The sequence below is a fragment of the Bubalus kerabau genome, chromosome 2, assembly GCF_029407905.1.
Source record: "Bubalus kerabau isolate K-KA32 ecotype Philippines breed swamp buffalo chromosome 2, PCC_UOA_SB_1v2, whole genome shotgun sequence".
Classification (NCBI taxonomy): domain Eukaryota; kingdom Metazoa; phylum Chordata; class Mammalia; order Artiodactyla; family Bovidae; genus Bubalus; species Bubalus kerabau.
In genome coordinates this window covers 31842801-31869689 of record NC_073625.1, presented here as the reverse complement: position 1 = coordinate 31869689, position 26889 = coordinate 31842801, and the positions used below count along the sequence as shown (strand labels likewise).

The 26889-nt window shown below is 44.7% G+C and overlaps 1 protein-coding gene and 1 long non-coding RNA gene across 9 annotated transcripts in view; one reads left to right on the top strand and one right to left on the bottom strand.

Annotated features, from left to right (window-relative positions):
- The window catches only part of TENM3 (teneurin transmembrane protein 3), a 532144-nt gene that overhangs the window by 500439 nt on the left and 4816 nt on the right, over window positions 1-26889 (top strand). For all 3 annotated transcript variants that reach the window (XM_055567454.1, XM_055567455.1, XM_055567456.1), the window contains 5 exons: window positions 2683-2858; window positions 8258-8493; window positions 18317-18613; window positions 21531-23142; window positions 26677-26807. In XM_055567454.1, the coding sequence (XP_055423429.1) occupies window positions 2683-2858; window positions 8258-8493; window positions 18317-18613; window positions 21531-23142; window positions 26677-26807 (2452 nt within the window). The remainder of the gene's footprint in view (window positions 1-2682; window positions 2859-8257; window positions 8494-18316; window positions 18614-21530; window positions 23143-26676; window positions 26808-26889) is intronic.
- LOC129643199 (uncharacterized) overlaps window positions 2714-26889 on the bottom strand; it is a 108197-nt gene continuing 84021 nt past the window's right edge. For 5 of the 6 annotated variants that reach the window (XR_008710141.1, XR_008710142.1, XR_008710137.1 and 2 more), the window contains exons 3-4: window positions 9459-9890; window positions 2714-2841 (exon numbers count right to left, since the gene is read on the bottom strand). This is a non-coding gene — a long non-coding RNA (uncharacterized LOC129643199). The remainder of the gene's footprint in view (window positions 2842-9458; window positions 9891-26889) is intronic. The other variant, XR_008710138.1, reaches the window with a different exon arrangement.

The following is a 26889-nucleotide window of genomic DNA, read 5'->3' as shown; positions in this document are numbered from 1 at the left end:
ACACATAATGGACAGACAGCACTGTTTAAGGTGTACAGCACAGTGATTTGACTTAGGTAAGTCATGAAATGAGTATCACAGTTTGGTGAACATTCATCATCTCTTGAAGAAGGCAATGGCACCCCACTCCAGTACTCTTGCCTGGAAAATCCCATGGACGGAGGAGCCTGGTTGGCTGCAGTCCATGGGGTCGCTAAGAGTCGGACACGACTGAGTGACTTTCACTTTCACTTTTCCCTTTCATGCATTGGAGAAGGAAATGGCAACCCACTCCAGTGTTCTTGCCTGGAGAATCCCATGGAGGGAGGAGGCTGGTAGGCTACAGTCCATGGGGGTCGCAAAGAGTCGGACACGACTGAGCGACTTTCACTTTCACTTTTCCCTTTCATGCATTGGAGAAGGAAATGGCAACCCACTCCAGTGTTCTTGCTTGGGGAATCCCAGGGATGGGGGAGCCTGGTAGGCTCCCTATGGGGTCGCACAGAGTCGGACACGACTGAAGCGACTTAGCAGCAACAGCAGTATCTCTTATAGATAAAACAGTAAAGAAATAGAAAATTTTTGCTTATGATGAGAACTCTTGGGATGTACTCTCTTAACAACTTTTATATATATAACATACAGCAGTTTAATTATTGGAGAAGGAAATGACAACCCACTCCAGTATTCTTGCTTAGGAAATTGCATAGACAGAGGAGCCTGGCAGGCTACAGTCCATGGTGTCACGAAAGAGTCAGACGTGACTTAGCAACTAAACAACAGTGTTAATTGTATTTATCTGGTTGTATGTTGCATCCCTGGTACTTATTTACCTTAGGGTGTTAATTTCTGTAAAAACACAGTAACTTTTTCTCTCTCTTATCCTGTGAGAAATATAAAGCAATGCAAGAATTATGTCCTGGTTAACACTGCACTTTAGGCTGGTATGGTCAGTAATTCTATAAACCTAGGCTTGTTTGTTTCTTCAAAAGTAATAATGTCTTCAAAAAAATAAGTGACGACAGCAATAAGGCCTGTTGAGTTTCTTTCACTGATGCCTTAATCTGCCAGGGGCATTTGGGTTGCTGGGGAAGAGAAGGACTCTCCTTTTTTTTTTCAGCTCTGCCTTTTGTGGGTCCAAACAATGATTACACTTAATGGTGCATTTTCTTTCTGTCTCTCCATGGCCCGCCTCCTCTCCTGAGTGCCCGTTCCTGCCGCTGGCGAAGCAGCAAGGCAGATTGTCAGATCAAGTCAGTCAGACCCCTGATCTAACTGATACTGTCCCCACTGAATTAATGGGGCCTGAACGGACATCCCTCTCTCTCCTCCCAACTTTCCACCTTCCTGTCTCCACCGTGACATTGTCCTTGCGGAATTCTCTCCCTCAAATGCCTAGATGCTGCTCCTAATTCCCAAGTACATTTCTCTAAGTGATACTATCAAAGCCCGCTATCCTTTTATTCCAAAATAACATCTAGTACTTTTTATTCTACCCCCATCTCTTTGTTGCCCCGTGTTTTCACCTTTTACTATTATACCTTCACTTTTCCCCTTTCCTGGTGACTTCTGTCTTTCCCTATTAAGATTCTTTCATCTCCTACTTCTGCATCCGGACTTATTTTCGGTAGGACATGGTTCAGCACTCCATTTCTTAGATCTTTTGTCAATGAAGCAACTTTAGTGTAAATATGAAATCCTATCTTAAGTGCATTTTTGTCCCAGGGAAGTCCCTGATTTCTCATTCAATATCCGCTACTCCCCCCCCCCGCCCCCCGCTTCTTTAAAGCACATTTTGTCATTTTTTTAAATTTTCTCTGGTGCTGCCACCAGTGCAAAAGTCACCTCCCAAAACCAATATGTTAGTAAAATGTTATATCTCTAATGCATAGTTATGATTAAAGGATAGCTTTTTAAGGTACATCCTAACATTTAAATTATAAGTTCCTCCTTATATATATGCTAAGACAGAGTTCGTGTATAATAAATAGTCATTAAATGTCAGGAAGTATTACATCTCATTTCAGTAAACATAATAAATCATCATCCAAAACACCACCATTCCTGTAATGTCAGTCTAGACTACATTATCACCACCCCCGCCAACATTTAAGTCCCAGTGTACCATTATGAAGTATGTCAATCACTGAGAAATAAAGTCTTTTTAAAAGTCTTTATTATACTAATTTGTTGAAGATGTCTCAAGATACTGAAGGGCTATCTTTACATATGCAAATATATAACATGAATGTATATATACTGCTTTACAAAGTTATAGATATAATTTTTTCATATTGCACTGCCATAGAGGGCGTAAGTTAGTAAAACCTTCAAACAAGATATAACAGCGAATTCAATCTACTTTGTAGAAAATATGGAGGAATACTAAGAAATTTAATATCACCAAACATGTTCCCTTTGAAACAGCAAATTAGATGTGCAGGAGGATTTTGGTCACACTTCAAAGAAAAATGCGCTGAGGTGGAGAGCTGTTTACTCTGCCTCTCACCGGCATGGCTTTTCTATGTTAAACAGGCTTCTGATGACTTCAAAGCATGTTTGAAGTCCTCACTCAGCACAGCTCCTGCACAAAGACAAATATGCTTCCAAACGCGTGCGGCTAATACCGCCGCCAACTCTCGTGTAGGTAGGAAGAATCTGCAGCTGCCTGTTTACCACCCAGTTCATTCCTCTCTCATTCAGCTATGACAGCGAAGGGCGTCTGACCAACGTGACATTTCCAACCGGCGTGGTCACCAACCTTCATGGAGACATGGACAAGGCGATCACAGTGGACATTGAGTCGTCCAGCCGAGAAGAAGATGTCAGCATCACTTCAAATCTGTCCTCCATTGACTCGTTCTACACCATGGTTCAAGGTAAGCATGAAAGCACAGCTTTCAACGGCCCTGTTTAAAACACCACTGGCACGGAAGTAGCATGTGGCCATCCCCCTCCCTCCCCGCGCTGTTTCTAAGATGAACTTAAGGAAGGGAAGGTGGAAATGTAAACCTCTAGAGATAAGGATGAGAAGCCTCATATCTACATGTAATGTTTATTTAGCAACATAAGGGCTTCCCAGATGGAGCGATGGTAAAGAACCCACCTGCCAATGCAGGGATGCAAGAGACCCAGGTTCGATCCCTGGGTTGGGAAGATCCCCTGGAGAAGGAAATGCAACCCACTCTAGTATTCTTGCCTGGAAAAACCCATGGACAGCGGAGCCTGGTGGGCTACAGTCAGTCAAGTTCAGTTACTCAGCTGTGTCCGACTCTTTGCAACCCCATGAACCGCAGCACACCAGGCCTCCCTGACCATCACCAACTACTGGAGTCCACCCAAACCCATGTCCATTGAGTCAGTGATGCCATCCAACCATCTCCTCCTCTGTCGTCCCCTTCTCCTCCTACCCCCAATCTTTCCCAGCATCAGGGTCTTTTCAAATGAGTCAACTCATCGCATCAGGTGGCCAAAGTATTGGAGTTTCAGCTTCAAATCAGTCCTTCCAATGAACACCCAGGACTAATCTTCTTTAGGATGAACTAGTTGGACCTCCTTGCAGTCCAAGAGACTCTCAAGAGTCTTCTCCAACACCACAGTTCAAAAGCATCAATTCTTCGGTGCTCAGCTTTCTTCATAGTCCCATTCTCACATCCATACATGACCGCTGGAAAAACCATAGCCTTGACTAGATGGCCCTTTTTTGGCAAAGTAATGTCTCTGCTTTTCAATATGCTATCTAGGTTGGTCATAACTTTCCTTCCAAGGAGTAAGCATCTTTTAATTTCATGGCTGCGGTCACCATCTATAGTGATTTTGGAGGCCAAAAATATAAAGTCAGCCACTGTTTACACCATTTCCTGTCTATTTGCCAGGAAGTGATGGGACCAGATGCCATGATCTTCGTTTTCTGAATGTTGAGCTTTAAGCCAACTTTTTCACTCTCCTCTTTCACTTTCATCAAGAGGCTCTTTTAGTTCCTCTTCACTTTCTGCCATAAGGGTGGTGTCATCTGCATATCTGAGGTTATTGATATTTCTCCCGGCAATCTTCATTCCAGCTTGTGCTTCTTCCAGCCCAGCATTTCTCATGATGTACGCTGCATATAAGTTAAATAAGCAGGGTGACAGTATACAGCCTTGACGTACTCCTTTTCCTATTTGGAACCAGTCTGTTGTTCCATGCCCAGTTCTAACTGTTGCTTCCTGACCTGCATATAGGTTTCTCAAGAGGCAGGTCCGGTGGTCTGGTATTCCCCTCTCTTTCAGAATTTTCCACAGTTTACTGTGATCCACACAGTAAAGGGCTTTGGCATAGTCAATAAAGCAGAAATAGATGTTTTTCTGGAACTCTCTTGCTTTTTCCATGATCCAGCGGATGTTGGCAATTTGATCTCTGGTTCCTCTGTCTTTTCTAAAACCAGTTTGAACATCTGGAGATTCACAGTTGACATATTGCTGAAGCCTGGCTTAGAGAATTTTGAGCATTATTTTGCTAGTGTGTGAGATGAGTGCAATTGTGCGGTAGTTTGAGCATTCTTTGCCATTGCCTTTCTTTAGGATTGGAATGAAAACTGACCTTGTCCAGTCCCAGGGCCACTGCTGAGTTTTCCAAATTTGCTGGTATATTGAGTGCAGCACTTTCACAGCATCATCTTTCAGGATTTGAAATAGCTCAACTGGAATTCCATCACCTCCACTAGTTTTGTTTGTAGTGATGCTTCCTAAGGCCCACTTGACTTCACATTCCAGGATGTCTGGCTCTAGGTCAGTGATCACACCATCGTGATTATCTGGGTCATGAAGATCTTTTTTGTACAGTTCTTCTGTGTATTCTTGCCACCTCTTCTTAATATCTTCTGCTTCTGTTAGGCCCATACCATCATTTCCATACTTTATTGAGCCCATCTTTGCATGAAATGTTCCCTTGGTATCTCTGATTTTCTTGAAGAGATCTCTAGTCTTTCCTATTCTGTTGTTTTCCTCTATTTCTTTGCACTGATCACTGAAGAAGGCTTTCTTATCTCCCCTTGCTATTCTTTGGAACCTCTTCTTTTCACAGCTATTTGTAAGGCCTACTCAGACAGCCATTTTGCTCTTTTGCATTTCTTTTTCTTGGGGATGGTCTTGCTCCCTGTCTCCTGTACAATGTCACGAACCTCTGTCCATAGTTCATCAGGCATTCTGTCTGTCAGATCTAGTCCCTTAAATCTATTTCTCACTTACACTGTGTAATCATAAGGGATTTGATTTAGCTCATACCTGAATGGTCTAGTGGTTTTCCCTACTTTCTTCAATTTCAGTCTGAATTTGGCAATAAGGAGTTCATGATCTGAGCCACAGTCAGCTCCTGGTCTTGTTTTTGCTGACTGTATATAGCTTCTCCATCTTTGGCTGCAAAGAATATAATCAATATGATTTCAGTGTTGGCCATCTGGTGATGTCCATGTGTAGAGTCTTTTCTTGTGTTGTTGGAAGAGGGTGTTTGCTATGACCAGTGCATTTTCTTGGCAAAACTCTATTAGCATTTGCCCTGCTTCATTTTGTACTCCAAGGCCAAATTTGCCTGTTACTCCAGGTGTTTCTTGACTTCCTACTTTGCATTCCAGTCCCCTATAATGAAAAAGACATCTTTTGGGGGTGTTAGTTCTAAAAGGTCTTGCAGGTCTTCATAGAACCTTTCAACTTCAGCTTCTTCAGCATTACTGGTTGGGGCATAGACTTGGATTACCGTGATATTGAATGGTTTGCCTTGGAAATGAACAGAGATCATTCTGTCATTTTTGAGATTGCATCCAAGTACTGCATTTTGGACTCTTTTGTTGACCATGATGGCTACTCCATTTCTTCTGAGGGATTCTTGCCCACAGTAGTAGATATAATGGTCATCTGAGTTAAATTCACCCATTCCAGTCCATTTTAGTTCGCTGATTCCTAGAATGTTGATGTTCACTCTTGCCATCTCCTGTTTGACTACTTCCAATTTGCTTTGATTCATGGACCTAACATTCCAGGTTCCTATGCAATATTACTCTTTACAGCATCGGACTTTTCTTCTATCACCAGTCACATCTACAGCTGGGTGGTGGTTTTGCTTTGGCTCCATCCGCAGCCTTCTGTAACTCAATGAAACTAAGCCATGTCGTGTAGGGCCAAGATGGATGGGTCATGGTGGAGAGGTCTGACAGAATGTGGTCCACTGGAGAAGGCAATGGCAAACCACTTCAGTATTCTTGCCTTGAGAACCCCATGAACAGTATGAAAAGGCAAAAAGATAGGACACTGAAAGATGAACTCCCCAGGTCAGTAGGTGCCCAATATGCTACAGTCAGTCCACAGGGTTGCAAGGAGTCCATGGAGCATACTAAGAAATCTAATTTAAAAGATTCAGACGCAATTGAGCACATATATACATATTTAAAATCACATAATATCTAAATATTTCTGTTGACCTAGAAATAGTCTTGTTTCTTTCCCACTTCATAAGTTCATTCTCATTCTCTACTTCTCTCATCAATCCCTTTTTACTTCAGTGTCACTGGCCATAGAAGGACAGCAGCGTAAGGCCAAGCACTTTCTGAATCCATGTGTGATGCAGTCTTTGAATCCACTTCTCATGCCATCACTGGAAATTTATACCAAATTCCAAGTATTTGTGTGATATCTGGGCTTTCCATTTTTTCATTCAGTATATGGACTTCCCTGGGGGCTCAGATGGTAAAGAATCTGCCTTCAGTGCAGGAGACACAAGTTCAATCCCTGGGTCAGGAGGATCCCCTGGAGAAGGGAATGGCAACTCACTCCAGTCACTCCAGTATTCTTGCCTGGAGAATCCCATGGACAGAGGAGCCTGGCGGGCTCCAGTCCATGGGGTCACAGAGTCAGACACAACTGAGTGACTAACACTTATGACTTTCATATAGGCATAAACATCCAGTATCTCCATGATAGAGCCTCCCACCATATTCCTTTTTGATGTAATCTTCAGGAACCCCATTTACAATGACCACTGCAACTGTGAAGTCATTGCTCTAAAACTAATTGTTGAATCTGAGTTACACTTCAGATTATGGCTAGATTTATTTCCAGCTTGGGAAGATTCCCCTGGAGAAGGAAATGGCAACCCACTCCAGTATCCTTGCCTGGAAAAATCTCATGGACAGAGGAGCCTGGGGGCTGCAGTCCATGGGGGTCACAAAGACTTGGACATGACTGAGCGACTAACACACTTACACAATATTTTATAGATTTGTGTTGTTGCTGTTTTTTTCTTTAGCCACACCTCCTGGCTTGTAGGATCTTACTTCCTCCACCAGGGATCAAACCCAAGCCCCTTGCAATGGAAACAGAGTGTCCTAACCACTGGGCCACCAGGGAGTTTGAGTTAAACTTCTTTGACTCATTTTTTTTAACCAGTTCTGTCAGGTAATCTCCACAGTCATCTAAAATTACTGTTGCTTGAACTTATTGCTTCCCCAAATGGTCCTATAGTATTAAAATTCTTTAGTTAAGTCTATAACCTACAATATGAGAGGGTGTTTTATACAAAATATAAGGTGACTGCCTTTTTTAAAGTCAGTTTCGGGGGAAATAGCTCCTTATATATTTTTGGTGTGGAAAGTATAGATATTAAATCTTTTCAAAATGTCTTTAACAAAGGATGGATATAAAGATGGGTGTAGGAAGGGGTGTCTCTTAAGACCCTGAAGGTGAGACACAGACTCATAAAAGAACCCATATTATTCAGTTCTTTGCAAAACATTTACTGCACGTTCCATAGAGGCTGAACCATCATCTGTTTTTTGTCAGGCACATGAGAAAAAGAAATCTGTTAAAGTGGAGAAGGATTTTACATTTTCCCCTAAAGGTTACCTTTAATATTCAGCCAAACCTGTTACATCAGGAGTTCCCAGGTTTTTTGGCATCAGGGACAAGTTTCATGGAAGACAGTTTTTTCCCCCAGACTGGGGGCCAGGGATGGTTTGGGGATGATTCAAGAGCACTACATTTATTGTACACTTGATTCCTATTATTATTATATCAGCTCCACCTCAGATCATCAGGCATTAGGTCCTGGAGGTTGGGGAACCCCTGCACTATAGCATGAGATGCCAGAAATCAAAGTTGTTTGTTATTTTCTACAAGAATATCATTAAGTACTTTTTATTCCTTATAAATGGAGTCCCATCAGTGTTTTAGACATGCATATAACCCCACAACCAACCAAGTGTTCAGTCCACACCTATAGTTCATGTTTTCTGCAATTTTTTTTCTTCCAGATCAGTTAAGGAACAGCTACCAAATTGGTTATGACGGCTCCCTTCGTATCATCTATGCCAGTGGTCTGGACTCGCATTACCAGACCGAGCCCCACGTTCTGGCCGGCACTGCTAACCCAACAGTTGCCAAAAGAAACATGACTCTGCCTGGTGAAAATGGTCAGAATTTGGTGGAGTGGAGATTCCGGAAGGAGCAGGCTCAAGGCAAAGTCAATGTCTTCGGTCGAAAGCTCAGGGTAAGTCAGTGTCAGAGGGTGGTGATGCCCAGCCAGTCCTCTGCATCATTCAATGGCTGGTCCACGAGGGCGTGCCTGGGGCTCACCTGCTAGTGCTCAGGGGGACACCTTACCTTACAGCCAGCCCTCAAGCCATCAGATTGCTCATAGTAAAAGCCAACTATTTGAGAAAAGGGTTCTCTCAATATAGCTTTGATTAAAAATCAGTTCTTTCCTAGGAAACTAGGATTTTGCATGTAAATTGTGTGAGTCACTCAGTCGTGTCCAACTCTTTGTGACCCGATGAACCATAGCCCTCCAGGCTCCCTGTCCACAAGATTCTCTAGCAAGGATACTGGAGTGGGTCATCATTTCCTTCTCCAGGGGATCTTCCCGACCCAGGGATTGAACCCCAGTCTCCTGCATTGCAGGCAGATTCTTTACCATCTGAGCTACCAGGGAAGATTTTTCATGTAGGACAGTCCCAGATAGCCTGGATAACAACTGATTCTTGTTTTACTAATATTACCTTAATAATCTTATGCTTTTCCTTCACCCACTCAGGAGAGGTGACTTCGTAATGACATAGGGATGAGTAAGCATTGGCTGAAACATTGCAAGTATTCCAAACCCTAAATATGTATATTGAAAGACAGGGGCTGGCCTTTGGAAGATGGAGTCTGCCTTTGCACTCACAATATTTTTAAAGTACAATGTGGGCTTGAGACTTCTCTAGTGGTAGAGCTGTTGGGAATTTGCCTTCCAATGCAGGCGATGTGGGTTCTTTCCCTGGTCAGAAGGCTAAAATCCCACATGCCTGCAGCCAAAAAACCGAAACATAAAAACAGAGGCAACATTGTAACAAAAATTCAACAGACTTTAAAAATGGTCCACATCAAAAAAAAAAAAAAGGGTAATGTGGGCACACAGGAGATAACCAGTGTCAGAACCTACCTCCTCGCTATTGATGAAAAACCCAAACTTACCTTTTTTTTTTAAATTTATTTCTTTTTGACTGTGCTGGAGCATTGTTGCTGTGCAGGCTTTTCTCTAGTCAAAGTGCACAGACTTCCACTGTGGGGGCTTTTCTTGTTGCGGAGCACAGGCCTTCAGGCTTTAGCAGTGGCAGCGTATGGGCTCAGCAGTTGTGCTTTGCAGTCTCTAAGAGCACAGGCTCAGTAGCTGTGGTACACAGGTTGAGTTGCTCTGTGACATGTAGGATCTTCCCGGATTAGGGATCGAACCCATGTCCCCTGCACTGGCAAGCGCATTCTTAACCACACAGCCACCAGGGAAGTCCCAGAATTATCTTTTTTCTACGAGACACATGATGACATCGCTGATTGCTAAGGTAAATTGATCTTTGCAGAATGTTCTCTGTGTTGCCTTGTTAGGTGTTTTTATTCGTCCTTTCCATGCTGTGGGCCAGATACAAATAGAAAGCAAGCTGTGATTTATGGCAGTTGTTCAGTAAAGACAATATAGACTAAGGACTAAAACACAGGTTACAAGGAACCCCCGTCAGGCCACTGTAAACTGAACCTGCTTCATTTTTTCTGTTAGTGAACAGATTTTTGTTTATCAGATAAATGCAGATAACCATTCCTGAAATTATTTCCCTTGCCTTAAAAAAAAAAGTTACTCAAAATCAAGGAGAGAGAAGAAAACATGGAGTGTACCATTCATGTTCTATTAATGGCACCAAAAAATGGTTAAGTTATTAGTATAACAGGCTAACATTATTCACCAGGCCAATACCTCACAGTTAAGAAACAGCTGATGCATATTGGCCATTTCCAAGAAATAGAATAAAGTAAAAAAAGAATCAGTGATCAGATACAGGCTATTCAGCTCACAGGTTATATATTCCAGTTCCACTTCCATTGCAAGGCAGGAGTTTGGGACTCTAAATATATAATCTTCTAGAACCAAAGCTGTGGTCCCATCTTACCATCCCCCAGGATGCCCCAGCTCCAGGGCCCTAGACCCAGAGCTCTGGTGCACAGAAGCTGGGGAGGCTCGAGGGTTATCCTGAGAGAGAGGCAAGAAGAAAAAACAGAACATCAGAAAGAAGAACAAGATTAGCAGGCGGGTAACGTGACTGAAGGCAAAAGGAGAAGGCGGGTGCAGAGGATGAGATGGTTAGATGGCATCACTGACTCACTGGACATGAGTTTGAGCAAACAAACCCCGGGAGACAGTGGAGGAGAGGAGCCCGGTGTGCTGCCGTCCATGGGGTGGAAGACTTGGGCAGGACTTAGTGACTCAACAGCAACAACAACGTGATGGGCAAGAAAACCAGCCCCAGGCTCATTTCAGGGTCACTTGCAGAGGGCCTTGGTCAGTGGCCGGAGCCAGCTTCAGCTTCAGCATTTTTTTCCGCTGAAGCAAGGCCTCGAGCTGCCGGCGTGTCTGTCTAATGCTGCCGCTGACCACTGCCCCAGCCCCTGCTTCCCTGGGCCGCTGCACACTGGAAGCTAGTTCCCAGGCTTTGTCTTATTTGGCCATCCCTAAGCCAGGCGTGGTGTGCCTGTATACACACACGCACACACACACACACAAACGGAGGCACACCTGTACTCAGACACAGGACTTACTTCATCGAAAGACATAAAGGTCCTGCTCACATTTGTGCTCAAAAAGTATGAGTTCTAGATTAGGCTCCACTTCTTACTAAACTATACAGGAAAATTCTAACAGATATCTAACAGACCTAACATCATTTTATCTATATGATAATATCTGTATCATGATAGCAATACTATAATATGCAGATATTCTAACATGATGATGTAGACATGGTGTGTATATATTCAGTTGTGTCCAACTCTTTGTGACCCCACGGACTGTAGCCCACCTGGCTCTTCTGTCCTGGGATTTCCCAGGCAAGAATACCGGAGTGGGTTGCCATTTCCTCCTCCAGGGATCTTCCTGACCCTGGAGATGAAACCCGTGTCTCTTGCATGTCCTGCATTGGCAGGTGGATTCTTTACCACTGCTCCACCTGGGAAGCCCATAGACATGGTATAGACGATCTGTATTATGGATAAATATAACTGACTGCCTTACCCTGCCACAGTCTCACACAATTGCTACAGAATCAAGTGAGATGATGTGCACGTCCTTTGAAAACAAAAGGCATGATTACATATTCTGTGACCCTAACCCAGGGAATCTGAGCCGCAGGCAACAATAGTGGGCATGTAGACCCACACGACAGATGCACAGCAAAGAGCTGTGAGGAAGACACAGCTGCAAAAGAGGGAAAACCAGGGAAATGCTTTGCCCTGAAAGTGACCACATAACACATGGCCCACTGTTCTTTGAGACAAGCTAGCCTAAGTGCATCCTTTTAATTCCCTTTAAGAAAAAGAAATAAGAAGAGCAGAGGAAAAAATCTGATCATAAGTCTCTGGTTCTCAGTCTGATTCCAAGTGAATCTTCCTTTGGGAAGGAAGAGACCAGTGCACACAGGCACGGGTGTTAGTTTCTTTCTAAATAGCTGAACGACAGTGCCTCGGCAGGCCATTTCAGAAAATCCAGTATTTAAGAACGGCCTGTCCAGTCACACTGAAAGACTTCCAGCTGATCCGGGTGATGGCTCACGTGGCGACGGCACCAAGATCACAAGGGAAGGTTTCTTATTTTCAAGATAAGCTTGGATGTGCCAGCCATGCCTGGTCATTCCACCCCTCTGTAGATCCTAAGAGAGGAATTCCAGGGAGAAAGAGATGCTCTGAAAATCTGATTGGAGGACCTGACCTGGAGTCTGCGCAAGTGGGTTCTTTACCACTTGGGCCGCTCGGGAGGGCGTCTCCTCTCTTACCTTTCCTTATCTTCTAGCAGAAAGTGCTTTTTGTTTTGAAGTTATGGGCCTGACCCATGGGTGGCAGTCAAATATTTATTCAATAAATGAAAGAATGAGAAAGAGCCAGGCTTAAAATATGGATTATGTTATCACCTTTAGGTCTTTCTGAGAGAGAAGCTGTAGGAATAGCACCTCCTTGCCAACGTCTGACTGCAGGAAGCAAACCTATCTCTAGATCGAACAGATTACATGGGTATAATAGATAGAACACTGGATGCAGTGGCTTAAAAAAAAAAAGAAGGCAAAGAGGAGAAAAGGAAAAATTATAACAGAAATGAGCAACGTGAAAAGCATTTTCTGTGAAACTGTATTAAGAGGAAAAGGGGTTGGAGATATAGGAATAACCAGCGGAGGAAATCATGGAAAACAGAACAAAGATTTGACAATTCCTTAGCTCACTTGTTTGTACCTACGTATTTGTTTTTTTAGAAAGACCTGCATAATAGTTGCTTGTTTTTAATAGTCCTGATTTTTGTCAGTGGTTGAACTTGGAATCAGCCTTTGATCAATTCCCCCAAATTATAATGGCATCTGATTAATGAAAAGTCACCTTCTAGGGGGTTTCCCTGGTGGTCCAGTGGTTAAGACTTCACCTTTCAATGCAGGGGCTGTTAGTTCAATCCCTGGTCTGGGAGGTAAGATCCTACATGCCTCATGGCCAGAAAACCAAAACATAAAGCAGAAACAATGTTGTAACAAATTCAGTAGACCTTAAAAAGGGTCCATGTCAAAAAAAAAAAAGGAACCTAAACTTCCCCAGAATTCTTATCCTTAAAGGAAAACATTTAGTGAATTGTTTGAAAAAGAAATTCTCAAAACTTGAAAGCCTAGACGTGATCGCTCCAAAGACCGTGATGTAACTCTTACTGTGCCGTCACGTGTGTGTGACATCCTTGTGTCTCACTGTATAATCTGAGTGGCGGGGCCTGGAGGGGGCCATGCAGAGAAGTTGGCACTTCTGACCTGTGGAGGGGACACAAAACCATCTGCAGACAGTTGACGTTCTAACAAGGACCCCAGGGAGGCGAGATACTGTCACCCACATGGCAGGTACCCGCATATGGTCTGATCGTGCTCTGTGTTGTCAGATAGACAGACACTGTTTCACGTGTTTGAGCCTCAGTTTTTCAAGCCTTCCGGAGGGAACATAACTCCCTCCCTCCTGACATCAAAGGGACATTGTGATTAACTGCCACCACGCTGGACCTGATCTTTGAAAATGGAGATTTTTCTATGCTTAGCTCAAAGAAATGCTGTACATCACAAAGGAATTCATGGTGGCCTCTTACCTATTCACAACATTTGGATTCACTTTCATGTAGCTGAAGGTATTCAAACAACTACATAGGCTTTTCATCTTAGGTGTAAGTATACGATGTAACGATGTATTTTAATGTTATTTATTAAAGGCCTCTGGGGTCTGGAACAATGCTAGCCCTTTATTACTGTCAAAACAAGTTTGCAGAATTGCCATGGTTCATACAGGTGTAGTTAAGTGGGATTGTGTCGCCCTGTGTCTGCAACTGCCAAAGGAGAACGTTCAGGCCTTGGGGGAGGGGGCGGAGACCCGTATTTCTCTAATAATTAGTGATGTTGAGCATCTTTCATGCGCCTCTTGACCGTGTGTCTTCTTTGGAGAGACATGTCTATTTAGGTCTTCCACCCATTTTTTGATTGGGTTGTTTGCTTTTTTGATATTGAGCTCCATAAGCTGTTTGTATATTTTCGAAGTTAATCCTTTGTTTGTTGTTAGTATCTTCTGAAACGTTACATATTGAATAACAGTGGTTGGTGTCTGGAAATAGTAAGAACAGTGAAAACCTTGGCTTGTGTCAGAGTGTGGAGAAAAACAGCCACATTCTAATTCTTTCCTCATTTCTTCAGTTGGAGGACCCAAGAAAGGCATTGGTCAGGATAAGAGGAAAATGTTAAGTGCTTTCCAGACGTTTGGTCTCGTGGTGTTTCAAGGTGTTTCCGTATGTGATGTGCTTGGTGTGGCGGCTCACAGGATGGCCGTGTTAGACATTCTAGATGCTTCAGTGTGGTGTAGTCATAGTCCCAAACCAAGGAGACGAATCAGAAGCCCCGTAGCGGGGTGCAGGCCTGCAAAGAATGGGTCCCAGACCTGTCTTTAGGCCCTTCTACCAAAAGGCCCTTCTAGTCCAGCGGTCCTACCAGATCTGCAGGGCAGATGTTCTGTTATGCTCTATCCAGAGGGAACACTGTGGAGACAAGGAGGAATCAGGAAGGCGAAAAAGATCCGAGATACAAATTAAGATGAATGCAAGGAAATCACAAAAAGGTGGGGCAAGGCTGTGGGCCGCACCGTCCACAGACACCCACTACACGGGCGGTCTTGCTCGGCTGTTCGCAGCCTGGAATAACCCCGAGGAAGGGCAAAGGAGGGCAAGCCTAAATGCTCTGGGGCTTATGTTTCCCTCTCAAGTCACAATGTGAGGAACACAAGAGCCCTCAGAAACCGTTTAAATTGTGTGAAGCCGCTTCTTCCGGCATCACTTGTGTGCTCAGTCGCTCAGTCGCGTCCGACCCTTTATGATCCTATAGACTGCAGCCTGCCAGGCTCCTCTGTCCATGGGGATTTCCCAGGCAAGAATACTGCAGTGGGTTGCCATGCCCTCCTCCAGGGGATCTTCCCAGCCTCCTGCATTGCAGGCAGACTCTTTACCATCTGAGCCACGAGGGAAGCTCAGGCATCATAAGTGTGCAAATAAAAACTGAATTCTGCCAGTCCAGTATTGAGCTAATCTGATATCAAATCAAATCTGTAAATTTGTAGACTTCAAAATGTATCTTTGCAACATTAGCCAGTAGCTTCCTTCCAGGGTACACAAAGCATTCGGGAAGCGGTGCCTTCATCCGGCTTTTTCCAAGACAAAGTTGTAAAGTCTCAGAGAATTCACAGAGGGCTGAGCTACTAAATCTGCAGACACTTCCACTTGGGAAAACGGAAGCCCAGAAAGCCTTCAGCTGGTGGGTCAGAATCATATAAAATGATAGCTCTGAGAAACTGTTCCAAAGAGAAGGGAAGGGTCAGTATATATGTGACTTTGGAGAAGGGGGAATACATTACCTGCAGTCAAGCACATATTTTTCCAGAAGGTTTCTGTTAGTCACAAGGAGCAGGAGTCACCATGAAGGAATTTAGTGCTTTTCTAGATATGAGAAGATGCAAGAATTGGGTTCATAAAATCAGCCCCTGAGAGTATCTTTCTGAAGACCTGTCCTGCCAGATTTTCCAGAGCACAGTGTCTCATTTCTGCTCTCCACCCTGAACTCCTTTCAGGAGATGTTGAAGGTCAGAAGCTGAAGTAGCATATGATTCAATCCTTGTAAGAGGTAGATAGCAAATGCCCAGGGTTTCCCTGGGGACTCAGACCATAAAGGGTATGCCTGCAATGTGGGAGACCCAGGTTCAATCTCTGGACTGGGAAGATCCCCTGGAGAAGGGCATGGCAAGCTGTTGCAGTATTCTTGCCTGGAGAATCCCATGGACAGAGGAGCCTGGTGGGCTACAGTCCATGGGGTTGCAATGAGTTGGATGTGACCAAGCAACTAACACATACACATGGCAAGTACTAATTTATAGTTGACACTCCATTCCGACCTCTTTATTTACAGAGAGATGAAATAGACTCTGAGGGCCACGAGCCCAGAGTTGTGCAGCTCCTGTGGGTGTGGAAATGGGGCTTTCAGATTCTTGGGTTCCTCCTCCAACGCACACACATGCCCACACCAACGCGTACCAGTTGCTCTGTGGTCCAGAGTTGTTTTCTTTTTCCTACATCATGCATGCGTGCTAAGTGGCTTCAATCGTGTCCGACTCTGTGACCCTAGGGACTGTAGCCCACCAGGCTCCTCTGTCCAAGGGATTCTCCAGAATACTGGAGTCGCTATGCCCTCCTCCAGGGGATCTTCCTGACCTAGGGATCTACAATGACAGAACTGAAAAATTAAGATCTCCTAACTTCATCCGGACTCCGCTTTCTCATATGCTGTGGATCATCTCTCTGGGTATTTTCCTCCCAAAATAACTTTGCCTTTAGGCATAAACTTCTTTTCAGCTGGTATCTTTACCTCTCTGTGGACTTCACAATACTCCCCTTGAAGAGCTAATTGGAAGAGTTCAAATAAAAGCTTAGGGAGTGTTTTTTCATGGGTCTTGTTTAATGGCCATGATAGAAGACACAAATGTTTATCCCAGATTTACATAAATATACATGTATATTTTATAGGTACATAAATATGTATTTACATGTATTGGTGTGGTGTGTGTATGTGGTGTTGTTCATTTGCTTTGTTGTGAACTTTTTGACCCCATGGACTGTAGCCCACCAGGCTCCTCTGTCCATGGGATTTCCCAGGTAAGAATATTGGTGTGGGTTGTCATTTCCCTCTATGGGGTGTGTGTGTGTGTATAAGTGATCACCTGGAGTTGTCCATTTTGAAGGTTCTAGCCAGGACATGGTCAATTAAGGTTAAGATTTTCTCATTTAACTTGTAACAGTCTGAGCAGTTGAGGAGCATTTTGTTAAGGAGAAGCTACCATTATCACAAAGGGGCAGTAGAAAATCAAAGAATGAGTAATACTCCATTGTGTATATGTACCATAGCTTTCTTATCCATTCATACATTTGAATCAGTTCTAATGAGGTGGATGAAACTGGAGCCTATTATACAGAGTGAAGTAAGCCAGAAAGAAAAACACCAATACAGTATACTAACGCATATATATGGAATTTAGAAAGATGGTAACAATAACCCTGTGTACGAGACAGCGAAAGAGACACTGATGTATAGAACAGTCTTATGGACTCTGTGGGAGAGGGAGAGGGTGGGAAGATTTGGGAGAATGGCATTGAAACATGTAAAAATATCATGTATGAAACGAGTTGCCAGTCCAGGTTCGATGCACGATACTGGATGCTTGGGGCTGCTGCACTGGGACGACCCAGAGGGATGGAATGGGGAGGGAGGAGGGTTCAGGATGGGGAACACATGTATACCTGTGGCGGATTCATTTTGATATTTGGCAAAACTAATACAATTATGTAAAGTTTAAAAATAAAATTAAAAAAAAAAAAGAAAATCAAAGAATGGACTGGCCCTGGCCTTCTGCAAACACTGTAGACCGTCTATAAAGCCGAATTTAACCAAGGCCACGTGTCCACCATAGCAACAAATGCCGGCTGGTGTGCACCTTGGATCACAGACAGGAACAACCAGATGTAGTTGTGGATTCTGGGCATGGCACAGAGCCCCACGGAGTTCCTAGGACAACATGGGGCTCGATTTGTAAAGTAAGCACGGTGGTCAGACTGTGTAGATGTGGGAGTGAAGGATCTGAAGTTCTTGCCAGTTAACCAGATGTTATCAAAGAAAAAGGCATTCCAAAAAATTGTGACATTTCAGCACTCAGCCCAAAGCGAGGATCATGTTTGTAACCTCCTGCTATTTAAACTGATTAATAATTTACAGTAATGTGGACTCCAGCTTCTACTTAACTGTTCTTCAAAGGGCTAGAATCACATTTACCACCGTTTTATTTAATGTAGCCATGATTAATCTAGTGAACAGTTGTTTCCCAGTGTCTTCTGGGAGGGCGGGGCTTTGAGTAATTTGCAGCGCTGTCAGGCTTACCACCTTCCTATCTTCTGAGCAAACTTGAAAGCAAATACATCTCGGCATTTTTCTTATCAGTTGCTTAAGTTTACAAAATTTAATTGAAAGGGTTTTGAACAAACGCCAGGCTGTCTCTCTGCTTAATGAAACCTTTTAAAAGAGCAGTTAATCTACTGCCTTGCACTTGTACCCAAGAAGTTGCTAAATTAATTTACTGACAAAGAGAATCAATCATCATAAATGGTGTTTAAACAATAGCGGGGACCCTGAAGAGTAATAAGGGGCTGGTATTGGAACAGCGTGATTTATTTTATCATCTTGTTTGTGTTGTACCAGGTTAATGGCAGAAACCTCCTTTCAGTTGACTTTGATCGAACAACAAAGACAGAGAAGATCTATGATGACCACCGTAAATTTCTCCTGAGGATCGCCTATGACACGTCAGGGCATCCAACTCTCTGGCTGCCGAGTAGCAAGCTGATGGCCGTCAATGTCACCTATTCGTCCACGGGTCAAATTGCCAGCATCCAGCGAGGAACCACCAGCGAGAAAGTCGATTATGACGGACAGGGGAGGATTGTGTCCCGGGTTTTTGCTGACGGTAAAACCTGGAGTTACACGTACTTGGAAAAGGTACGCTGCAGCCAGAAAGCGTGCAAATTGCCCAGGCGCACTGTGGGGATGGGCGGGGCAGGGGGCGGGGCCACCGGTACTTGACTGAGTTCCATTTACTATTCCGAGCATCCATATGTAAGTCCCGGCCATAGAGCACGGAGGAATCTGCGCATCAGCCACGGTGTTTCTCCTTAGTGAAGTTCGGCTCTCTGAGACCCTTTTACATGACTTATGCTGTAAACAAACACCACCACCGCCCACCTGCCAAGCTCATCCGTCGACAACATTCACACATTAGACCCTGAGCTTGTAAGTCATTTGTAAATCATCTCAGCGCGAGCTTTTTCGTTTCAGACAGCGCCTTACACGTTCGCACAGTTAAAGCTGTCAGGTGTGTGTCGTTCCTGGCAGCGCTTCGACATAACGGTAAAAAGCCCATAGATCCTATTTACGCATCAGTAACCAAAAGAAGCCGTTTTTTAAGCAAGCCACATTTCCGGGCCTCCGGGCCCTCTCTCCTTTCGTCTGCACTGAAAGGGAACCCATGCTTTAGACAGATAACATGCCACCAAGAAAGATACAGTTACAAGTGTGCAGAGCGCCAGGTTTCAGGTAGTGACCAGGGTTAAAAGGGAATGAAACCAAGAGGAACGGGGAGGGCCACCTCCTTGTAATTCTTTTCTGAAAGAGACAGAATCCTGCAGAGAGCATCTTCATGAGGCATTTCATTCCCCTTTGAGATGAAGGTTCACCCTGGTTTTGAGTTCGGTGCCTCCCAACGATCCTCTCCGCCAGCAGCCCCAGGGTTGCTGAGGCACAAGTGCCGCTCGTGAGCTCAGTCTGCCCTTCCTTGACTGTTTGGAGTGACCTCTGTCCTCCACACGCTCACGTCTGCATTGCTGTCCCCCTCACACACCCCATCTTGCTCTCCCCCCCAGAGGTGCTCTGGACCAGCCTCGTGCATGTAAGTCAGCTCAGATAATTCTAGATGGACTGTACATGGACTCCTCTTCCTAAAGACCTGGTCAGGGAACTAGGATCTCTTGGCCAAAAATAAATTTTAATAAAATAAACTCCCAGACCCCCAACATTGAAAGTAGTGAGTGTAATGTGACTGAAAAGTCTTTAAAGGGAGCCAAGGGGCATACCACCGATAAGGGCCGCTGTCAAAATGACCCAGCCGTAACAGAAATCACCTTAACGTATCAACAGGGGTCAGAAAAGCCAACGAGCACATTCTCGGCATCTCTCCCAAATCCCTAAAACCCACCCAAACTATTTCCATTTCCTCGCTAGGACAGGCACCCTAAGCCAACGTGTATTCATGGCAAAGCAAGTAATATTTTACTACCTACATGATTCTGCTAAGTCGCTTCAGTTGGTTCCAACTCTGTGCGACCCCATAGACAGCAGCCCACCAGGCTCCCCTGGCCCTGGGATTCTCCGGGCAAGAACACTAGAGTGGGTTGCCATTTCCTTCTCCAGTGCATGAAAGTGAAAAGTGAAAGTGAAGTCTCTCAGTTGTATCCAACTCTTAGCGACCCCATGGACTGCAGCCTACCAGGCTCCTCCATCCATGGGATTTTCCAGGCGAGAGTACTGGAGTGGGGTGCCATTGCATTCTCCATACGTGATTCTAAGTGACTGCAAGCACGGCCCTGTGAATTCAGCAACAGTCCAGGCCTTCCTTGGAAGAACGCAGACCATTAGCAACAAGTCTCAAGACACTGGTCACACAACCTGCACACAAAAATTGCCCCTAGATGTGCCCATGGAGGAGATCCTGCAGAAGCCTGAGTCAGACAAACTGCATTTGTAAAACAGCGGACGATAGAAGCAGTGAGCCTAGACAAGGGGTTATGCGCTCTTATGTCAAAAGCAAAGAGTACATCCCAGTGGGGGGGGTCGGGGGGGATCAGCTCCTAATCTGACCATCCACCCAGTTCGGCCATCACTCCATTTGGTCTAACAGGGTTTAGAGGGAGCCTCCCAGAGGAAAGAGCCGCCCGCATTCCGTACCACTGCAGAGCTACCAAACCAGCCTCCAGGTTGACCTTCTCTCCCTTGGCCTAATAAACTGTCTTTTGTCATTCTGAAATCACTTGAAGAATAAGCCAAGCTTACTTTGAGTCATATATTTATTCACCTCATAATTTAGCACCCAAGCAGTGTATAGCCCAGAAACCATCCTTACTGCACCTAAGGGACAATCAATCAGATTTGGTTCTTACGAAAAGATTTCATTGTCATTTCAGACGTCATGTAAAGAATTTGCAAACAAAAAACCGTCTCTGGATCCATATTCCTAATAAGAGCATTGACAGTTCTTATTCACCAAGCAATTAACCAAGCAGTGTTGCTGATGATGCTTTATGTACACACAATCCCTTTAGGGGCTAATTTATGTCTCTTCTTTATAAAATAAATATTTTGAATGCTTTGCTCATCCTCCAAGTGCACTGGAAATTCAAGCATGATTTGAGTGGCTCTTCCATGAAATGTTTGGGGAAAAGCCACCTTACTAAATAATTGCTAATTATGGACAGGACTGCACTTCCCATATGCTGTTTTCCCCATGAAATATTGTCTTTGAAGCAGCTTTGTTCATGCTTGTATTATGACTTATCCAGATCCATTGACAATCTGCTGCTTGGCTGTGAATGCCTGTGATACAAAAAAAGAAAGTCTGATCCTGACAAGAAACCCATTATGAGAGTTGAGGCACTCAGTGAGAAACCGCTGGCAATTAAGCATCCAGGCAAATTAGGCAGGAAATCGTTAAGGACAGGGAAGGTCAAGGAGAACTCAATTAAAACGAAAATCATTTTCTCAGGCGGACTATTTTTGCATCTTTGTGGTCACTACATCTACTTTTACTCCCCCCGTCCCAACCCCATTCGCAAATATCGGCTAATGGCATGCTCCCTCTTTACAGTCCATGGTGCTTCTGCTCCATAGCCAGCGGCAGTACATCTTTGAATATGATATGTGGGACCAGCTCTCTGCCATCACCATGCCCAGCGTGGCTCGCCACACCATGCAGACCATCCGCTCCATCGGCTACTACCGCAACATATACAACCCCCCGGAGAGCAACGCCTCGGTCATCACCGACTACAACGAGGAGGGGCTGCTTCTGCAGACGGCTTTCCTGGGGACCAGCAGGAGGGTCTTATTCAAGTATCGAAGGCAGACCAGGCTCTCAGAGATCTTATACGACAGTACACGGGTCAGTTTCACCTACGATGAGACGGCGGGAGTCCTCAAAACGGTAAACCTCCAGAGCGATGGTTTCATTTGCACCATTAGATACAGGCAGATCGGCCCCCTGATTGACAGGCAGATCTTCCGCTTTAGCGAAGATGGGATGGTAAACGCGAGATTCGACTACAGCTATGACAACAGTTTTCGAGTGACCAGCATGCAGGGTGTCATCAATGAAACTCCCCTGCCCATTGACCTCTATCAGTTCGATGACATTTCGGGCAAAGTGGAGCAGTTTGGAAAATTTGGCGTCATCTATTACGATATTAACCAGATCATTTCCACAGCTGTCATGACTTACACGAAGCACTTTGATGCCCACGGCCGCATCAAGGAGATTCAGTATGAGATATTCAGGTCGCTCATGTACTGGATTACAATTCAGTATGACAACATGGGTCGGGTAACCAAGAGAGAAATTAAAATAGGGCCCTTTGCCAACACCACCAAGTATGCTTACGAGTATGACGTCGACGGACAGCTCCAGACGGTCTACCTGAATGAAAAAATCATGTGGCGTTACAACTACGACCTGAATGGGAATCTCCATTTACTGAACCCGAGTAGCAGCGCGCGGCTGACCCCGCTCCGCTACGACCTGCGAGACAGGATCACCCGGCTGGGTGACGTCCAGTACCGGTTGGATGAGGATGGTTTCCTGCGCCAGAGAGGCACCGAGATCTTCGAGTACAGCTCCAAGGGGCTTCTGACCCGAGTCTACAGTAAAGGCAGCGGCTGGACGGTGATCTATCGTTACGATGGCCTGGGGAGGCGCGTGTCCAGCAAGACCAGTCTGGGACAGCACCTGCAGTTTTTCTATGCGGACCTCACTTACCCCACCAGAATTACTCACGTCTACAACCACTCGAGTTCGGAGATCACCTCCCTCTATTACGATCTCCAAGGACATCTCTTTGCCATGGAAATCAGCAGCGGGGATGAATTCTACATTGCGTCGGACAACACAGGGACACCACTGGCTGTTTTCAGTAGCAACGGGCTTATGCTCAAGCAGATTCAGTACACCGCCTATGGTGAGATCTATTTTGACTCCAATATTGACTTCCAGCTGGTAATTGGATTTCACGGTGGCTTGTATGACCCACTCACAAAATTAATCCATTTTGGAGAAAGGGATTATGACATTTTGGCAGGACGGTGGACAACACCTGACATAGAAATCTGGAAAAGAATTGGGAAGGACCCAGCTCCCTTTAACCTGTATATGTTTAGGAATAACAACCCAGCAAGCAAAATCCACGATGTGAAAGACTACATCACAGGTAAGCAGAATTGTTTCTCCTTTCCAAGTACTGAGTTAATCATTGAATCCATAAAATAACTGTTGGGGGTTTAACTTGATGCCTTCCTCCTGCAAAATCAAATGTCTTTAAAAAATAAAATCAAATGTCTAATGTTTTCAATGAAACCAAGGAGAAACCAACAGAGGGACACTGGGGCATAGTTTGTTACTTCCTATTCTGCCGGCCAGTGCCCAAGACCACAGTTTTTCTGAAATGACATGGAATCTAGGCATGCCATTTGAAGGGAAGGGACACGGGGGGTTGCAGAAAACATGAACTTGAAGCCCGCAAATCGGAGTTCCAATCTGAATGCCTCTCCAACAACAGGTCATGTGGCTTTATAGACAAGTCACATGACTTTATGAGTATTTCCGTAACAATAAAATGGGGACAGCAATCCTACTTTGTGGTATAAAATACAATAACATGCAATTCTGCTTTAATTAGCAGTGGGGAAAAAGTGAAAGTGTTAGTCACTCAACGGTGCCCGACTCTTTGGACCGCCATGGACTGTAGCCCACCAGGGTCCTCTGTCTATGGGATTCTCCAGGCAAGAATACTGGAGTGGGTAGCCATTCCCTTCTCCAGGGAATCTGCCCTACCCAGGGATCAAACCCAGGTCTTCTGCACTGCAGGTAGATTCTTTACCATCTGAGCCACCAGGGAAGCCCAAGCAAAACCGTAGTTCTCTGTAATAACCTTCATTACTCTTTATTGAGGTAACACTGCTTGATAACATTGTATGTTTCATGTGTACAACATTATGTTTCTACTTCTGTATACACTACAGTGTACCATCCAAAACTTAGTCAACATCTGTCACCAGAGAGCTGATGCCCTTAATCCACTTTGTCCCTCCCCCCATCTCCTTCCCCCGGGTAGCCACTGCTCCTCTGGTCTCTACTGCATTCTTGGTTTGATCATTTGTTTCAGAGGAGTTAGGGAAATACCCTGGGGGTCCAATGGTGAAGACGCTACACTTTCGCTGCTGGGGGCCCGGGGGTTCAATCCTTGGTCGGGAAACTAAGATCCCACCCACCATGTGATGCAGCCAAAAAAAAATTGTTATACGAGTGAAATCATGCAGTATTGGTCTTTCTCCATCTGACTGACTTCACTTTGCATAATATCCTCAAGATCCATCCATGTTGTTACAAATGGCAAGATTTTATTTTTTTGCAACTAACATTCCATTGTGTGTGTACGTATGTATAGATATACACTGATTCTTCCTTATCCATTCATCTGTGGATAAGCACTTAGGGCGTTTCCTTGACTATTGTAAGAATGCTGCAGTGAACACAGGGTTGCATATATCTTTTCAAATTAGTGTTTTTGCATTTGGGGGATAACTAGCCAGAAGAGAGACTGCTGGATCACATGGGAATTCTGTTCTTAGCTTTGTGAGGAGCCTCCATCCTGCTTTCCTTGGTGGCCGCACAAGTTTACGCTCCCACCCACAGTCCACGGAGCTTCCCTTTAGCGAGCAGAGATCTCCACTCATCCTCGGCCCCAGGGACGCTGAGCCCTTCTGTTTCCACTTTGTTCCTGAGTTACACTGCCATAATTAACCCCCTTGTTTATGCTTCCTAGAGGAAGGTTATTCCCTGTTTTCTTTTTCTGTGTTTGGTTTGGGGTTTTCTGTTTTGTTTTGCCTTGTGTTAGATGCTCCGTCTGGCTGTCTGTCTCCTTGTTCAATATTTGAAGCATGCCAGGATGTTCTGTCTTCTCAGCGCTCAGTACAGCTCTCAAAATACTGCCCCTGTTCATTTCACATCTGCTTCCCGCTTCCGCAGACTGTTCCAGCTTCGCCCAGCTTCTTCCCACACAAACCCGCTCCAAGTCCCTGCTGTCAGCGTCCTGACTCAGCAACACCCAAATGGGCATTCTCCTCCAGGGTTCCCCAGGACACGTCTGCATTCATGTCCCAGTATCTGGGCGGTAATCTTCAACATGTTAAGAGCCTCTGATTTTTCACTGCTTCACCAACATCGTTCATAGTAGGAGTACCTCTGCCCCCATTCAAAAATTTTCTCTAAAACATAAACCACGCCCCCCAATCTTATGCACGTGCGTGCGTGCACACACATATATATCACTTCTCTCCTATGCAATGAACTTGGGGTTTTTCTCTCTCCTCCACCACCACCACCAGCCCTCCATTTAAAATAGGGATGGGACTTCCCTAGTGGTTCAGCGGTTTAGAATTTGCCTCGCAGTGCAGGCGACTCTGGTTCGATCCCTGGTCGGGGAACCAGGATCCCACATGCCATGGCACAACTAAGTCCTCTTGCCATAACTAGACAGCTCAGGCCACAGTGAAGGATCTTGAGGGCCACAACTAGGACCCGACTTGGCCAAATAAATATTTTTTTTAATTAAAAAAAAAAAAAGAGGGAGCATACCACTAAGTTTATAGCCTATATGATGCCTGCAGAAAGGGACCTGCCAGCCTGACAGGTGTGAGTTGGTGCCCTGGAGAAGGAATCGGAGAGCAAGTGGCCTCCATCATTCCGATAAGCAGGCCCCCACTTATTTAAGAGGTGTTGACAGTGGCTGCCCGAGAGGCCGGCAACCCACTGCTTCTGAATCCATCCTCTCCTGGCAACATGGACGCCAGGGAATGCCACAGCAGCGTTTTTTGCAAAACATCAAAAGAGAGATGGAACAGCATAAAATATATTAGGTGAAATGCAATTTCAAATTTTCCAGCAATGTGCGTAATATATAAAATAATCTACACCCAACTGTACTCATAAAGCTGCAAGCCTGCTGAGTAGTTCTGTAACAGTATAACCTCCAAAATAGAATAAAAGCTTTATTCTCAGTGTAATGGCTTTTGGAGTCACATGGCAATATTTTAAAATACCATCTTAAAGGTTTCCAGCTTCTCTCCCTCAAAAGTTTGTCTCCACCTGTGCGCAGTGAGCCTTTGAAGTCGGAACTGATGGGAATCAGAACTTCGTGCCCCTGGCCAGCTTGGCCAGCTTTTGGCATCCGTCTTTGATTAAGAGTTGACTGTTGATTTTCATACACTCGAAGTGGGGTTTTTATTAATAGAAAATGGGTGGTGGAAACTTGCATATCCTTGGGCAGCCACTTTGGAAAGCTAATAACACAGGACTTCTAGTTAAGACCAGCCTTCACTAACTACAGATGTCATTTGTGTTCAACAACCATGTCTCTTTCACGCTGCTAGGCATTGTTATTCAACTTTTTTTTTAAAACACTATTACCAGCACGGGTTGCAACTTCCCAGGTGGGACTGGGTACCCATCTATCTAAGTGAGTCTCTATTATCCACACTGTCTGTAGCCCTTGCCTCACTTCCTTCTGCTACTGAAGTTATTTTTACCGTGTCTGAAAATAGTGTTTTTAATTGTAGGGCAGAGGCAAACAGGAGCTCTTTCTCAGGTTATCGTTTGTGAAGGTGGGGTTTTCAGGTAAGGCTCTCAGTGTCGGAAAGCACAAAGTGAACTCGGAAGTCTTTCATTTTGGACCTTCTTTTCCTAGATGTTAACAGCTGGCTGGTGACCTTTGGCTTCCATCTGCACAATGCTATTCCTGGATTCCCTGTCCCCAAATTTGATTTAACGGAGCCTTCTTATGAACTCGTGAAGAGTCAGCAGTGGGATGATACACCGGTAAGAGACAAAAAGCAAAACTGTGAAAGGTGACGAAGGGCTTGCTTGTGCCTTACCGTCCCGTTTAATCAGACTCCCTGGG